This window comes from Lycium ferocissimum, chromosome 5, assembly GCF_029784015.1.
Source record: "Lycium ferocissimum isolate CSIRO_LF1 chromosome 5, AGI_CSIRO_Lferr_CH_V1, whole genome shotgun sequence".
NCBI lineage: Eukaryota > Viridiplantae > Streptophyta > Magnoliopsida > Solanales > Solanaceae > Lycium > Lycium ferocissimum.
In genome coordinates, this window is record NC_081346.1 from 21,400,870 (window position 1) to 21,419,146 (window position 18,277).

Here is an 18,277-nt window from a genome sequence, read left to right on the forward strand (position 1 = left end):
ACTTTAGGAAAAGAAAAAAAAAAATAGTTGGAAAGATTCGATAACCTGCAATATCAGGTAATTTTACCTAATGGCGGAGATAATTTTGTACACAGAGAGACAATAATGGCTTAGGTTCAGTGATATACTACATATATATAGAATTTGGTTTGAGTCAAAGGATCTATATGCAGACTTGCGATTTCGGTAAAACCAATAGTCAAAACACTATTTATGTGAAAATAAATGGTGTAACAATTGTTTATACCGATAATGTATATCCATTAAACTCTAAAATAAACATATACATTCAGTTTCAAAATTCACTCTGCCACTTAGATTCCATATGTGTCAGGTTCTGAATCAGCCGCTTAGGGGTGTACAAAGCAAATCGACAGATCGCACCAAATCGATAAACCGAGTCAAATCGAGGAAAAAAATTTGACTAGTGATTTGGTTTGACTTAATTTGGTGTTGAAAAAAAAACCCGACCATAATTGGTTTGGTTTGATTTTAGCTAAAAAAAAAACAAACCGAACCAAACCAACCCAACATTACGTGTATTCGATTTTAAAAATATTTTATACATAAAAATATTTATTTGTAATGTAATTTGTAAATATTTCTTGAATTTTTTCATAGTTTTTTGTCTTTTATAATATTATTTTAAGCTTAAACTTAGAATTTTGAATGCCAATAAGTTTTATATCCTATAGATGTTAGTAACTCAAATAAAGTCCAAATCAAAACCAACTCAAGACTAATGCTAACAAAAGAAATTCAATTCTAACACTAGGAATGACAGTAATGTTGGATATCTATTCTTTAATTTTGCATAATTGGTTTAGAGTGTAAAAATACATGGCTTAATTTTTTTCTTTGTCATGTAATTAATAGTTATTAGCCGTACTTATTTTAGCATAACTTAGTATTTAGATTAAAGTCATTTTCTTTATGGCTTATTAATTAGCAATACTTATTTAACCGATTTTATTATCTTTTTTTGTTGAATATTTTAATATGATGTCATCACACATCTCACATTTTGTGTTATTTTCTTAAGAAACATCTTAGTTATATAGTTGTATCTTACTAGGACTAAAGAAATATTTGAAGTAAAAGTCATATGTTTTGTATGAAGACTTTTCGGAAAAAAACCCGAAAAATCCGAAAAAACCGAATAACCCGAGAAAACTCAAAGTTGAAAATCCGAATTTTATTAGTTTGGCTTGGTTTATAAATTTAAAAACCCGACGCAATTGGTTTGGTTTGGTATTTACAAAATCCGAACCAACCCGGTCCATATACACCCCTACAACCGCTTATCAGGCTGTACATCTGCATAGGGTTAGGTATGATATGTGCATTTTGGAAAGATTGTACCTATATTTGCCTGTTCGGAAACTTGAATTTGACTACTAGTATTTTAACAAGTTCAAGAAATTATTACTTAATTATAAGGGTAAAAAAGAAAATTATCTTGATTTGCTAAACTGGACAAATAAAAGGAAAGATATATTTTTGGATAAATAAAAAGGAATAAAGGGAGTACATAAGTGGAGAAAGCAACGACCAAGAGTGAAGATTACTTCTATAGTCGCGGAGGCACGTAGCTTTTGTAAAAACTTTGAGGTCTCTCCATATATATATTTATTTCATAATATAAAATCCTTTGGAATACAATTTTGTCTCCAATATTACCCACAAAAAAAGAAAGAAGAAAGGAGAAAGGTTGTGTTGTTTTGTTCTTGTTCTCTCTCTGCTTCAACTCTGCCGTGATTCCTCTCTTCGAGGCATTGGAGAGTGAAAATAGTGTTTTCATCAAGCAGAGAGCAGAATAAGGAACCAAAAAAGAAAAAGAGAGAAGGATTATTTTTGTAGAATTAAACAAAGAAGAATAATAATGGAGGTGATCACAAGAACTTCAATCAAAATGGTGGCCAATGATAATGTTTATCCTAGCCCAGCTCCTGCTCCCATCGGTGATGGTATTTATATTTTCCCTTACAATTAAAGTTGCATTTGCTTCAAATTTTTTATAACTAGTTTCTCGGAAAAAAAAGGAGGCTTTTTCACAAATATTGTTTCTTAACCATTTACCAAGATATTTTGGAAAAGAAAAAATCAAACACCTAGAAAAAGAAGGTTTTTTAAAACTTATAAAGTCAGAGTTTCACCTTTTAAAGCGTTAATCGCATAGAGCAATCAGTTACCGAGTCAGAGAGCCTTTGATGGCTCGAGGTTTATAATTTAAAAAAGGAGAGTAAATAGTCAAAGTTACTTTTATCATTTCGCATTTTAATGTTGATTTTTCTAAAATCGAAAAACTTTATTTCTTGATATATGGTTGAAAAAACAATTTTCAACCATTTCTTGAATCACATCAACAAATAATCTAAAACTAATATCCAGATAGATAATGTATTTATCTCATAGTTTGAGTTTCATCTATGGCAGGGACAAAAATAGACCAGGGGATTGCATACGGCCTCATGCTGGTGGCGTTGGTGCTAACATATTTCATTCACTAAATTTCCTTTACTGTTCTTATATTTCTAATGGTAGCTTTTGAAGCTTAGAAATAGAGGATAAGCAAGTAGAGTCAATATTTTTCATGTTGTTATTCCATTTTCCTTGCTATCTGGAAGATGTGGAATATTATAATTTCTAATTTTTCTTTTCTCTTTGTCCTTCCTTTGTTGTATATGAAAGGGTATTGGCTTTTAGAGTAGAGATATACATACATTTTTATTTTATTTTTTCATGTTTTCGATTTCTTTTAAAGTTTCTTTTGTGTGCTTGCTTGTTCTTGAGCAGATTTGTTTATTCATTTATTTTAAACTAATGTCACCGATATGATGAGAGATTTAACACAGATCTCAACCTGTATATTAATAACTAGTACTCTAGTAGGCAAGAACATGTAGGATTGGGACAAGTAGTATATATGTTCACCTCCTGGAAAACATATAGAGAGGCACATAGAGACCATCTATAAAAAGATTGTGCCTTTTAGTACAAATTTAAGAATTCTAGTAAAATGGTAGTCTCCATGACTAATTTTCAGGACCTCCACTGTGAACCCATATTAGCTAAGAGATCAGTTATGCAGTTGATTCTCTAAAGCAGTGTGAGAAATGAAAACTGTCATCATACTTAAAGAGTTAAAAGTTCTACAATCTGATACACTATATGTACCATTTGCCAAGTTACAGTTGATTTGTTTACTGATAGCATTTACTAGAACTTGTACCTCTTTGTTCCCCTTGTCTAGGTACCCTTTTACTCCTCTTGGGATTGCCATAGCTTCAGCCATATTATTATTTATGCTTTTATTTTGGAAAACATAATCAACATTCTTTGCAAGAACAAGTGAAGATGCCAGAGGCCTAATATGAAGGCATTATAAATTTGCAAAAGATGTAAAATGAAAAGCATTCTTTTTTTCTTTGACCACCATTTGAAGACGGATATCACAAAACCAACCGATCTTTTCACACTACAGTAGACACGCAGAATTCTGATTATCTATTTCGTACAATAAATCAAATAAATGTCAAAGCAACGCTATCCTAAATTCATACATTATTGGTTTTGTACAAAGAGCAACGTGCAATATTTTTATTCAAATTTCAAAGCATTTGTTTTGGCAGAATGATTTTTCCCTTTGCTATTTAATATTTATCAAATTCCCCCAGTATTCCTAGTAATTGCCAAACCTGGGAAGTGAAGCTAATGAATTTTCAACTTTTTTTCTCTTGTTTCGCCTGTAGATGAGCAGAAAAAAGAGTTTAGAATGTTTGTTTTCTTAGATCCACAAAATTCATTTGTTGAGAAGAATTAGTCGAACAATCTTTAGTTCTTCTTCTTTTCCACCCAAGCAAAAAATTAGAAAAATAACTTATTTTTCCTTGCTGCTATGGTTTCTAACCTTATAATTCTTTTTCTTTTCCTCCGCAATATTCAAAAGAGAGAACAAACTCTCATTCCAATTAAATTGTCAGAGTTGATATAATGTACCCGTCAAACAGTAGAAGAATAATACAATTCTATGGTAATGCGAAATAGCATCAATAAAAATCTTTCCGCGTCAATATTTTAGCTTGAGATTGCCAGACCAGTCGAGGAAACTAAAATTTTCCTAAAAGTACAATAAAGAAATTGAATATTTTTATGATAACTGAGAACACCTCAGGAAAAACTGCTCATTGATGCAACCAAAAGTTTATCAAAATCTCTTCTTACTCCAAAGACAATCCTGCCCAAAAACCAAACCAAACTGAATTGGCTGGAAAGCAAAGAAGAGTGGATTATTTTCTACAAGCTAACCTGTGAGGGTAATCTACCATGGTCAAAACTGCTCCTTTGCATGCTACCATATCCACGTTAGAGCACACATAGGTGCTACTACAGCGTCCCATCGCGGCCCAACTCAGCTAAGTCAGTGACCATTGCCCGATCCGAGACGTTGGAAAGAAGAAACCCTAATTAACCTGACTACGCGTGCTATGAAGAAGTATATTTGTGGTGTAACATATATTTGACTACTTCGTAAAACGAAATCACAATTCCAACTGAAGGGCCAGCACGACCAACACGAGGACCTACTCCAGTAAACAGTCCCTTGAGCCCTCCATCCCTGCATCAGTAGCATGATTTCATTAAAAATCCACTTCATAGCCAGAGAAAATAGTGAACAAAAACATGCATATGCCATTCTTTTTGGGAAAATTGTGCATCCCTATGAACACGCAAGATTCATCACAACCAACAGTGGATCTCTGCAATCTATGCCCTATCCCATTTCCGTTTGAAAGTTTAAGCCAAACTGGAGGGCTCAACGGATTAATCAGGACATAGAAAGGCATGTTCCAGACCCCTAAACCAAAGGAGTACTGATAGATAAAGGTTTTTGGGGCCCATTGACTATTTTTCCAGTGGAAACAGCTAAAACAAAAGAAAAATGTTTTTCTGAATAGCGTGTTTAGTGTTTTGTTCACTGAACAACAAACAACGTGCTACCATCGTAGCTTTTCCGATAGAATGTCAGCAATATCATCATGGATTTAATATATGCAGTTCACACATTATTTTGAGGGAAGAATTCAGTGGACATATTCTCAAAGCTGTACCTCCAAATCTCAAGTAGAGTTTGCCTTGTTGTCATCCTCAATGCCCTGGTGGGGTCTCTCTGTAATGAAGAAAAGAGGTAGTTAAGCAAACGCTCAAATAGATGGAAGAAAACAAGTCAATTATCACCTCGGATCCTTAGTGTAAACTAAAAGCAGCACTCTCTAACGTAAGCTAATTTCAGATACTAATCCCCTTATGTAATTGCAATTACCCCTGGGCCAAATAGATTACAGTGTCCTGTCCACACTTATCAAAATTTGTGATATCGATTATACTCTAGTGCACCAGTAGAAAGCTCAAAAAGAAGAAATAAATAACTACAAGAACGGTACACCCAAAGTTTAAAACGTCAATTATGAGATTTTCATCCCAAGTTTTCCCTCAACATGGATCAGAAAAAAGAACAACTCTTTCAAAGGAAAGACCTGAAGCGAACCCGGTATACAGACAACCCTCCACTCACTTCCTTGATCTAAGGCTCATAATGAACAAGCACTACGCTAAGGGCGCTGAAGCGATTGTGGTAACTAACCAGACATTCTAACTGTGGGGTCTATGACTACTGATTCCTGGATCGCATCCTAATTCATATAACAGAGCAGAAAAATGTGGGTTTTAATTAATTGAAATGATGCTCGAGCCAAATGGATAAATCTAAATATTAGTATTCCGTAAGTGAGGATTTAGACAAAAAATAAACACCTCAATCTGTCTTCTAGTCTTAGCAACATCAAGGGGACATGTTGCAGCAGCAGCAATGCTTCCTGCAACAAAAGCAGCAGAAAAATTTGCCCCAAGGACACCAGCAGCATTAGCTTCATCTCCCATCAGACTAAGAAGCCGCCTCCTTACCTGCAAATAGACTTGTGAGTATAATGCTTGGATCAAATGAAATTCATGAACACATCAGAATCTAACAAAAACAGAATTGAATCATACTGGTTCAAGAGTTGTCCAACAAATTGCAGAAAAAGGGACGTCACGAGCAAGCTGTGCCCCAAGTCCACTCCAAAGTACACGATAGCTTTGTACTGCAGCAGAAAATACTATGTCAACCTCAAATGAGATTGCAAGAGCATTCATATTTAAAAGAGTGAAAGTAAGAGCCAGAATTTTAAAGTAGAGAGATAAAAAGGAGCTAGAATGAGAAGTAAAGGGCTTTTAAAAACTCTATAAGCAATGTGAAGAGTCAACTTTCTGAAGAAACATGCTTTAGAAAATATTTTTTCCTCTTACAATATTTAGTGCTTTGTGAATTATCACAACATCTCAAACTAAAGCCAAGCTTTGATTCATTTACTCTTTGTAATAGTGCTATTAGAAGAGGAACAAATTAAGGAACAAATTAACTAGTATCCCCCAAGGAGATAAGAATTTAAGTAGCGTTTGGACATGCGGTTTGAGACCATGGTTTGAAACCATGAGATGAAACCAGCGTTTGGACATGCATTTCATCTCATGGTTTCAAACCATGGTTTCAAAAAATTTAAATATAAAACTTGACCCATAAGTTTATATTTTGTAAAAAGAGACCCATAAGTTGGTAGATATTTTTAACAATTACTCCCACCAACCATTTACCAACCTCATTAACTTCCACCAACCTTTATTTATGTGTACCAACCTTTATTTATGTCTACCAACCTCATTACTATTCATGTTAAATTTTCATTTTTATTGAACTAAAGTTTGATCAATTGATGTTGTATTTTTTAGAAAGGCCTTCTAGTAGCGTATTAATTTTGTTATGAACTATGACTTGCTCATTTGGTAAGATTGTATAAGAATTGGGAATGTTTTGATTTTTTTCACAACTTGTGGGGTTTTTATGTCTATAAGAGAAGATAAAACTTAAGATATCCAAATTGCATGTCCAAACATGGTTTCAAACCATGTCCAAACGGCTCCTAAAGATAACAACTTGTTGAGCCTAAAGTTGGAAGGCAGATTTTTGTATTCAGATAACACCTTTAATATTATTATGGAATCTACATTGCTTTTCATTTTCACTAACAAACAACTCCTACAAACTCTTTCCTATAGCTAGAAAGCAGGAACAGGAAAGAAAATTTACGTACAGCCACAGTTGGTATTAGTTGTGCTCCTGACATTGGCAATAACCTCAAACAAAGTCTTCCAGACTCCAGCAGGCTTCTTGTTCATATCCTTAAATGCCTGTAAACAGGAGCAACTCAATGAATGAGAGAACCAGAACAGTTGAAGGAGTGGATCACCCATATCCGTAGCAAGTAAAGAGCGACTGGAAGAACATAAAATGACACATATAACAAAAAATGCATCAAAAGGAGATGTGAAATACCTGCATTCGTGTTTTGGCAAGTTCAAGAGGATAGCAACTTGTGCAAGCTAAAGACCGTGCCAGCGAACCAGCTAACAAAGGAGCATATGGTGTCAAGCTTGGGGCATGTTGGGCTGTGAACTCCTCTAACTTGTTCCGAAAAATGTCATAGCAAGGCAAGTAAATTCCGACCTGTTAAAAAAGTATCAGTACACAGTTGTGATTATAACATATAGCTTTAGCACACTTAAATACACAATAAGGAAGTCGTTGGCGAGTTTAAAGCAACTAATTAAATAAATAGGCACATACTGTTGGTACAGCCAGTGCTAGACCAGCATTTGTGCCTCTCCATAGCCTAGAAATACCCTCCTGTGAAAATATTCAAGTTAAGAGTCACGAAAAGTTTAAACGATTCAAACTGCAAAATGGAACTTCAGAAGACAAGCATGAAAGAAACATGAAGACTTGGGCAATCAACACACGCGAGCATCTGAGAAAAATGAGAATAAATTTGCCAACCTGCCGAATAATTTTGTAGAAGACATCAAGTGCTCCTTTGTACTGGAAACAATCAGGCGGGCAGATTGATACTGTACCATGAACACCAGCGCGGGTACATGAAGGTGAACACCTCAGATCTGCAAACATCTGAGTGAAAAAACGAATAAGTAAATTGCTCATTTCAATATAAGAAAAGATTTATAAACATTCCACATTCTCCAAGAGACCAATGCAGATATACATTTGATAAAGGGAGTGCAACAACTCACCCAGGAAAAACTGCATTTGAGACCCCTTTTTTATATTTATATTTTATATACTTTTATTTTATGTTGGTGTCTGAGCCAACCTACGTGCAACTCGACTAATCTACGGGGTATATGCTACCTACTAGCACATGCACCTAGTAATTACTACGACCAAGACAGAGACAAATGGAAGAATTCACCAAGTCGAACCTTGATTCCTAAGATTGTTATAGAATAACTACTGCCCACCAAGGCGTAGGCAAATTGGAAGAAATAACCTAATATTATCTCTTGGGATTCAAACCTTGATTCCTAAGATTATAATTTCAGCTCTTTCACCACTAGGCAACACCCTTGGAGGTTTTTAGACCCTTTACTATTAATGACATAGAAGGTATGCTAACAAATTTGGACCATCCTGAAAATACAGTTTCTTCCCCATAAAAAATATCATGTTTTCATCTTTTGTCCCCGACAAGAAAGGAGGTCGCTTTCACCTCTTCTTGCTGCATCCAGCATTTTCTTGTCGCGATGCCCATGCAAAGAGTTTTATGACACAATTACATAACTGTCATAGCTTTTTAATCTATCTTTCACTTGAAAATCCAAAAACTGAGTGAGTCATTCACGCCCAACAGACAACTTTCTATAATAAAAAGTTCAACTAAGATAACATCATAACACCATCACACAAGTCAATATCCTCTCTTTCTAACTACCTCCATTTAACATGATGATTAACAAGAAAGCATATAGATTTTGCCTGTCTTTCCACAATAGATCTCGGTTTATGCTTAGTACCATAGTTCTCGATGTATGAAATAGGAAAAGAACCCCAAAGGGAAGAAGTGAACAACTCTATATTGGACAAAGACAAAGTAAAGTACGGCAAAAGAATAAGTTTCCAGATAGAAAGATACAGTACCATATTTGGACCAAAAACTGCCATGCGGCTTGTCATGTTACTCATTGGATGTGAATAAGCAACTCCAGCTGCCTGTGTTTGCAATCTAGTCTGTAAATTAGTGCAGAAACAGAAATTAGTCAGCTTATCAGTAATGAAGTATCAAAAAACTGAAATGAACATACAAAGATAAGTAGAAGGTGAACAAAATAAATAAAAATACCTTGACAACATCAAGTGGATTAGTAAGGACTGCAGAGAGAAACGCTGCACCGGCTGCTGAGACGGCTCGTTCAGATAAGCCCAATTGGACATCCGAGGAGGGGCTGGTGGGAACCTGAGGTGGAGGCTGCTGAGGATGTAAGGGTTCTGCCCCATCAGTGATAATCACTGATCCGGACATCAAGGAAACATTTTTATCAACATCTAGTACTCTATTCGATTGCTCAGTCGTGTCCATCCATGAATTTTCTCCGTTGTTCAATTCATCCGCCATTTTATTTAACTACTGGATCAACCTGAAATGAATTGTTGCCTCCTTTAAGCACTAAAATTCTACAAATGAAAGGAAGATTTTGATTATTCCCCTCACCCCTTTCTTATAATGTAGTTATGAGAAAGGAAGCAAATAAATGAAAATTTGGAATAATATTAAAATAGGGCCACCCATGGAAAGAATGTCAACATAATGAGGTAAAGGTTACATCCAAATGCAAACAAGGAAAAGATAGAATTTATTAAAGAAAAGGTTTATAACAACATCAACAATTAACAACCGATAAATTCCTCCTCCTCTACCAGAAAATTAAAAAGAAATGATCAAAACAAACAAAATACATGAACTGGGTTTTCAATATTTCATAGAGAACAGCTATTAAGGGAAGAATTCAAAAAAAAAAAAACAGAAAAATCAGAGCGTTAATACTAAGTATTGAAAGGGAATCATAAGTTGACAGGAAAAAAATAGAAATAAACCTGTTGATCTCAGCTTTAATTCAGCAGTTCGTGAGAGTGAGATTAAATTAAATTAAATAAAAGGGAAAGAAATGATAGTTATTTGTAGAAAAAAGGAGTTTCCCTAGTTCCTTGGAGAAGAGGAAAGCAGAAACGCCGCGCCTTGCGGGCTGAGAGAAGTCTCTCGAATTAGGGCTGCGTTTGGCCCGCCTAAATATTAGGGCCTTTCAAAGGAAATATTTCAAAAAGAGCCAATGAGAAGGGAATTCGATGTAAATGTGGAAGAGGAAATTCGACTTAAATATGGCAAAAATATACTAGTATTTCTTTTTATTTTTGCAGCATTTCAAGACGAATCAATGGGAAAAAGAAATTCCATTTATATATGGAAAAGACCAAAGGATAAAAAGAACTCTTCTGGAAGTAGACTTGGAAATCTGCAGTCCACAGATAGATCTTTCCATCTAAAAGACAATATGCATATTGGAACAAGAAATAAAATGGAAATTAGAATATATACTAAATACTACCACACAAATTTGCCCCCAAAAAAAGACTATTGCTCCTCCAATTGCAGTTGTTTTAGATGATTCTTAGAAAAAAAGAAAAAAAAAACATGATTTAAAAAAAATCAAGTTAATGTTCCCTTAAAGTATTGGTAGCGCTAGGCCCCGAGTTGGTGAAGCCAAAGTGTAGTAGCAATTAGTAAAATCTTTCATTGTTCACTTTCAAAATAACATCAATTTCTTACATGACTGCCATGACTTCAAACTAGTTTTTCACCAAATTAATAGCCTGTTTGGCCAAGCTTATTTTTCCTCCAAAGAATCTTATTTTTTCAATAAGTCTTTATTTGAAAAAAGGTGGGTGTTTGGTCAAGTTTTTGAGAGAAAATAAGTCTTGGAGAGTGAAGCATTTTTCATAAGCTAAAAAAAAGTTTTTTTTCCCTTCAAAAGACTTTTTGAAAAGTACTTTTTAGAAAAATACAAGTAGAAACACTTTTTAAAAACTTAGCCAAACACTAATTCTTTCAAAAGTACTTTTTTAATTAATTAGCCAAACACAAATCAAGCCTAAAAGTATTTTTTTGAAAAGATCTTTTAAAAATAAGTTGATTTTTCGCCAAATGAAACATTTATAAATTATGCATTCAAGAATGATTCGCTATAACTCAATTCGTGTCTTAATAAGATTGTTCATTATATTTTTATGTATGGGCATAATAATTTAGGTGTTAACCCATTTAATGAAAGATTTAAAAAAAAAAAAAACGAAAGAAAGAAAAATCAAATAAATCTTGGTAAGTGTATCGTAACGTATGTTGACTGATTACCATATATGATATAATTCATTATTATACGGAATCCTGGATCATCAAGTACTAAAATAGGCGACTAAATTAAGTTGGAGAAGGTAATAACTCATAATTATAACTTTTGAGGAATAAAATTTGGTGGGATGCAACAGAGAATGAAAAGGAAAATGAATCTTAAAATTTCGTCTTTCCTTGTTTCTTATGGATTGTAAATATAATGATTAATGAAACCATACTACGATCCATTGGTACTTAGAATTTAGAAATTACCTCATTGTGCAAAGACAACTTTTGTTAACGGGTCAAGTTTTTTTTCCGAACAATATTTTTATTAATTCATTAAAGATATGATATATATCTAAAGAACATACATCATTATTTACAACCCAATTTAAAAATTGTATTTTTCAAGAAAAAAATTTACCCAAAGAAATCGAAACTTAGCTAAATTATAGGCGCCAAAATTAATTAGGAATGTGTAAAATATAACTTTATCTAAAAACGAAGATATGTTCCAAATATATTTACAAGATACATTTACATTTCAAGTAGTTTTCATATTTTTCCTCGACATAGCTATTACACTTTTTGCATTAGATAAGATAGGAATTTTCCTCCGTCCATTATGAATTGCATTTTCGATAAGTTTTGTTAATTGTAAGCGCTTCAACAACCATGGTCAGAAAAAATGATAAAATAAAGAGGGCAGTCATAAATTTTGCTGCTCAACCAAAAATATAGGAAATTAGTTAAAAGGGTTCTTTATAAAAATGAATAGAGGTATATGACCCTCTGTATACATAGATAATTCTGATATAACAAGAAGGCGACCGCTTATATTTTATAGAGAGTCATTTAACCCGCCAAAAATATTTACATCCACTATAATATATCCAACATATTATATATTTGTCGGCTATAATTTTAAATGGACAGACATTTTTATCAGTTTTTCAAAATAAATCAAATGGCAAATTTTCATCTTCTTTTCTCTAACATGCTAAATTTTGTTGATTGCCCGATGTAAACCCCGTCCCCCAACCCCCCCACTCTTTCCCTCTCTTTTCTTTCTCTTCTTTTTCGAGCAAATGCCAGGTGGAAATAGAAAATATATTTTTTCTTTCTTTTCTCCTGTCTAATTTGCTTAGATGGGTAAAATGTGCAAAATAAAAAATACATTAACCAAATTGCTTGGACTGCATGACTGCTGGCCGGTAGGGAGTGCAATCTCCATGATTTTGGCTTTCTAGACCGCACAAATTGGGACATTTCAGGGCTGGGATTTATTAATTTTAGAGGTGACAAATGGCAGACAATTAATGTGCTTTGACTTTTACCTCGGTAGAGTATTAGAAATTTCCTCCATATGAATTTAGATGTCCTTTTTTATTTTATTCCTAATATTGAAAATTATTGAATTCTGTGCTCTGTCACACTTCTAATCCATATGTATTGCTATGGTTAGCAAATCATCTCATATTTATATTTGTCGTTAATAGAATTTCAACGTAAATTGGCTGAATTCCACATGTTTAAATTCTTCTCTTTTTCTTTTAATTTATATTATTATACATAGTATAAACTATGATTAGAACATCATATCCTTGAGCAGCCATGCTTGGCTTTACGCTAGCGGTATCGACGCCTTAACTATGAGTGAGTCCGGAACTAAAATGCCCCAAAAAAAAACAGTTTCGATCAAAATACCCCAACAAAAAAAAAATGTTACGAAAATGCCTAGAGTTAACGGACACGGCTCCGTTAACTCCCTATAGCTAAAGATAATTTCTAACGCGCTTATTTCTTGTCTTTTTTCTTTTTTTTTTTTCTCGCTTCTTTTGGTTAACCGTTCTTGCGTTACACTTTTTAACATACTTTGACCATAGATTAATCATGCTTCGGGACCCCGAAACTTTAATATTTTATATAGAACCCTACTTATTTTTGTGCGATTAATTAGGTAGGATCAACACATCAAGGATACACAAAAGTTCGGATGACCGTTTTAGAGGTTGAAAAGTGCTTGAACGCTATTTTCGTTCAAGGTTCGGTGACATTAGCTTGAAGTTCTTTACGAATACTTAAACTTGTTCATTAATAATTAATCAAAAGTTAGTCAAAATGGCAGCGTTCATGCAAAAAAAAAAAACTTAATTAAATTGCATCACTCATAACCTTGAGTAGATGAAAATACTTAACACACTAATTCATTAATAAGAAACCCATGATATATTAAAAATACAATCACAACATTCTTGAAAAAAACTTAACATACTAATTAATACCTAAGAGCATAACGATATATTAAACTTAAAACTAAAATCACAACATTTTTAATCATCATCAGAGTACAAGTCCTCAATATCATCCTCGAGAAAAATATTGGCGGTTTCTTAAGACACATCTTTTTCGGTAGCGATTAGTTCTCTACCGGTTGATGATGCTTGTTCTTCGGCCAACTTCAAGATGTAAAATCTACATCGTCTTGCCAGCATTCTATTGTTTTCTTTTCTAATCCTTTGCACGGCAAGCTCGCAAGTTTACGCACCTACTTGAGGCATGGTTAAGGAGTACCTCGTTGGTATTGGAGCGTTGAGATTTTCCAAGTCACGAACAAGACGTTCGATTCGGCAAGCGATGTGACCATTCTCGGCGTAAACCGCAATAATATTCCCGCGGATCCGAATATTTCACCTTTGCGTTAAATCATCATTACGCTCTATAAGAAGGTGGGGATTTAGCTCATCTAGTTTGAAATCACTAGTATCGCTCGAAAAAACATGCTATGATTTGAACTCTCATAAACATCGCTATTTGGTTCTTTTGGAAGGAGTAAAGACCAAGTGAGTTTCTACTACTCGACATTGAATATGGTGTAGTCTAATAACAAAGAAAGGGCTACTTATATATGTCACACCCTAATTTCTGTTAGGGCGTGATGGGCACCCGACCCTTATTTAGGGCCGAGCGAACCCGCTGACTCACATTCTACTCATAATCACGCTGGCTCTCAAATCATGACACAAATACATAACAGAAGTTTTTCGAAGAATAATATACTTCTTACCTTTCTCGAATCAAAAATGATCTGTAACATATAAAACTTTTAATACAATGCGTAATAATACATCGGCTTACATAGCCGCTTACATAACCGACATCTTATACCCACGACACTGTCTGCAAAGTCTCTAACACAGAACATGATACTATAACATAATACTTTGACTCGGCAAAGACAACTCCGGAGCAGCGGAGCTCGCTAATCCCCGCTGGATCATCTTCGCTAATGTCTTCAACTCATCCGGGTGTACCTGCGCGGTATGAAACGTTGTGAGCCCCCGAAGAAAAGGGGGTCGGTACGGAATATGTACCGAGTATGTAAAGCATGAAATACAATAAACGAGATCATACTGAAATAGTGAGTACAGAAAATCATAAGACTTGCCTTTTGAAAACATTTGTCATGCATATACATATATCGGTAAGTAAAACCTTATCATAATCATATTGTCATACCATCGTACATATATATATACCGTACCCGACCCTCTAGTGAGGGACTCGGTGAGTAAATCATACCATAATCATGTCATCATGCCATCAAATAAATATATACATACACCGTGCCGCCCTACAGTGAGGACTCGGTGAAGCGTGTCCCGGCCCCGCTAGCAAGGGACTCGGTGTGCCATCCCCTGCCGCCATCCCCATCATCACATCATCATATACATATATACATATATAGCGTACCCGGCCCTCTAATGAGGGACTCGGTGAACAATACAAAGGAATGTGCACGAATACGTACTCGGCTCGGGACTCGGTGAAAGACATATTGAGCTTGCACGAGCAGAGTAGTGAGAAACCATATGCATATAAAATCATAATCACAGACTCGATGAAGTAATCCAAACGGAATGTCATTTGAAAATCGGACCATAGTTATATCAAATATCTTTCGGACGTTATTCGGAAACATAGCATATCATAAACGTGTTAACAAAACCACAAGGATCATAATCATATTCCAAATCAATCCGAGTCCGCCTCGGAAAGCTACGAACATTATTCATTTTCAAACTTTCTACGAACAAATCGGGGCGATCCGAGCCTTTCTGTGAAAGTTGCGGACGTTCGTAGTTTCGGACTCGTTTAGGAAACAAACCCTTTTTGAAAACAAATTTTTATGCAATCTTTGAAATCCATTCATGCGAAAAACATAAGGACCATAATTTGACTACATTAAGAATATGAATATCAAGAACAAATAGGGATCATAAACATGCTCGGACCGCAAGAGTAGAGTTATCTCGTAATTCGTGTCATAACTTATTTTTAACTAAGACATGCCAAAAAAGAAGGGGCGAGCTTACATACCTCGATCGCTTCCTAAGCTAATCCAACTCAAGTCTCGACTCTCCAAGGTCTACACAACGTCAATAGATAGCGAATATTAGTCATAAACATCGAAGAATCCAATCCCAAGTCATTACTTTTTCTACAAAAATTTGGGCAGCATTTCCCCTGTAAATTGGACATCCTCGAGAATTTAACTCGGCCAAATCATTATCAACAATACCAACAAACATAATAACAATGTCAATAATCAATCCCAAACGCATTCTAATATTAATAGCTCCCTTCATATAATTCGACGACATTTATTTATATTCAATTCAACTTCATGCATTCAAGCTAATATCGACGATCGCATATACAAATACCAATCCAAAACCATTCAAACACGATTCAAGAACATTTCCAACAACCCGCACAATATTCCCAACAATCCTTCCAATATGCCAAGCCACCCGAAACCACTAATTTCCATAGGGACATCAACAACACATTTCGTTCCTCCAAATTCACCAACGACGCCAACAATCCACACATTTAACAACATTATTACCATAAACATAAGGAAGCATATTTAATTCACATTAGCTAACAAAACAGCCCACACAATCACAACTCCAACCTTGAACCATTAAACCTTTATTTTACATCATAACATCCATAATAACATCAACCATACACTAAATGAAATTTATTCATCATGCCTACATTAAACCACATATACTCGGCCACACACAACTTTCCATGTTCACGGTTCAACATCAACACCTATGTTTTCATGATTTTCATTCATTCCTACATATCACAACATGCACACATCATCCATAAAACATATAAAGAAGATTAAACCTCACTTTTTCCATTCATTTTCTTCACTCGGCTAGGATGTTGTTTTGCGATAACGAGCGGTTTTCTTGTTCCAACAACTACTCCACGTTAACGAGGGCCTTCCAATTGATATGAAAGCTAGAAGAGCAAATTTTTCATGATCAATCCTATGATCTGGTTCGGCCAAAACTGGCCCTTCTGGCCGTTTTTCCTTCTATTTTTCTCTTCATTTCTCTTGAAATTTCTAGAGGGAGAAATGATGAAAATGATGAACTTGGTCATCCAATTCCTATATATTTAACTTCCATATGGCCATGGCCCACATCACATGTGGCCGGCATGGAAAAAAATTTTCATGAATTTTTTGTTTTCAAAACTCACATTTTGCCCCAAATTTTCATTAAATGTTCAACTTTCCATAATTCATTTTTGGTCCCATATTTCATGAAATATTAATTTTCATAATTTCACTTTTAACCCCAAATTTTCCTTAACGTCTCCATCCCATGAAATCATAAGACACTTATGTCTTACAACAAAGTCGGAAAATAACCTCGTCCATAACTTGTCGCAACCAACCTAAAAATATTCCGACGTACAAAATGCGAGATATAACAATATAGTTGCAAACCCCCAAGTACCCTGGGGGGGGGGGGAGGAGGGTCTTTATGACCCTACCTACTTACCTTATTGTAAGAAAAATGTTAATCTTCATCGGACATTTCACAGTCCGAATCTCACTTGGATCTAAATCTTGTGCTACCATATATACCATATTCTACCCTATGGTAACATATTTGCATCCGATTGTTCTCTTCGCGAAAACGATTAAGAGCCAAATTAAACTCTTGTGGAGTTAGCGGGCATTGACATAACACTTTTTTTGGGCGTTTAAGCCCTACACATGACGCTAACTTGTGCTCCATCTTTGTGACCTCCCTAACACGCCAATCCCACTCCTCTTGTCATTTTATTATTGTATTTTGAATCTATCGTTAGGGTTATTTGAGTAATGAAAATCATCATCATCTAGTTCCCGTGTCCTACCCATTGCTTCAAATATGTTTCGGAGTGAATGATATAACACGGTTAATATCTCTAAATTGGTCAAAAAATGACATAGTAGCTCAATTTTGTGTGAAATGTTGTGTGGTTGGTAACAACTATTCGTCAAATTACGTTATATAAAGTTTGATTCGAATCATGACGTTTTTGTTTGATAGTTGAGGTGACAATGGAGCGGTACATATAGCAAGAAAATTATGCGTTATCCGTATAACGCAGTAATTTATCGCGCTATACCGTCATAATATGAATTTTACTGCGCTATACCATCATAGCGCAGTATTTTACTGCGCTATACTGCTGTAAATGTAGCATGTCGCTGTAAAATAATGCGTTATGCATGTCTCCACACTTATTTGATTAGACGTAACACTGTAATTGCATGCATGCGTTGGTTGATTATAAATACCGAGTTCGCATAACGCAAAAAAAGTAAAAAATTCAAAGTTTCATCTAGTTTTTGCGTTTTGTATTCCTCCTAAATTATTCAAAGTTATGGCGAGTATGTCCCAAGAATTAAAGTTTCTTTATTCGGGGACGGACAAATTATATTCGAGGAAAATAATTTGCGCTATGATTCTTCCCAAAATACCATGTTAAGTTTCCACTTGACTTAAAATTCTCAAAACTACTCCAAGCCTTGTATAATAGATTACAAATTAGTAGAAGTGATTTTGATATAAATATAA

The 18,277-nt window shown here is 34.7% G+C and overlaps 1 protein-coding gene across 2 annotated transcripts; it reads right to left on the minus strand.

Moving 5' to 3' along the window:
- Positions 1-4,170: 4,170 nt before the first annotated feature.
- On the minus strand, positions 4,171-10,265 carry LOC132056475 (mitochondrial carrier protein MTM1). Of its 2 annotated transcripts, XR_009414788.1 has the most exons (12): positions 10,043-10,265; positions 9,291-9,585; positions 9,089-9,178; positions 7,934-8,062; positions 7,724-7,783; positions 7,433-7,603; positions 7,191-7,287; positions 6,052-6,143; positions 5,815-5,964; positions 5,112-5,170; positions 4,326-4,618; positions 4,171-4,237 (listed from the first exon to the last, which is right to left on the minus strand). XR_009414788.1 is itself a non-coding variant. In XM_059448694.1 (11 exons), the coding sequence occupies exons 2-11, from the start codon at positions 9,561-9,563 to the stop codon at positions 4,486-4,488; spliced, it is 1,254 nt and encodes a 417-aa protein (XP_059304677.1). In that variant the 5' UTR covers positions 9,564-9,585; positions 10,043-10,265; the 3' UTR covers positions 4,171-4,485. The 2 variants fall into 2 exon arrangements, 1 of the variants encoding a protein (XP_059304677.1); XM_059448694.1 differs by having other exon boundaries at positions 4,171-4,618.
- Positions 10,266-18,277: the final 8,012 nt, after the last annotated feature.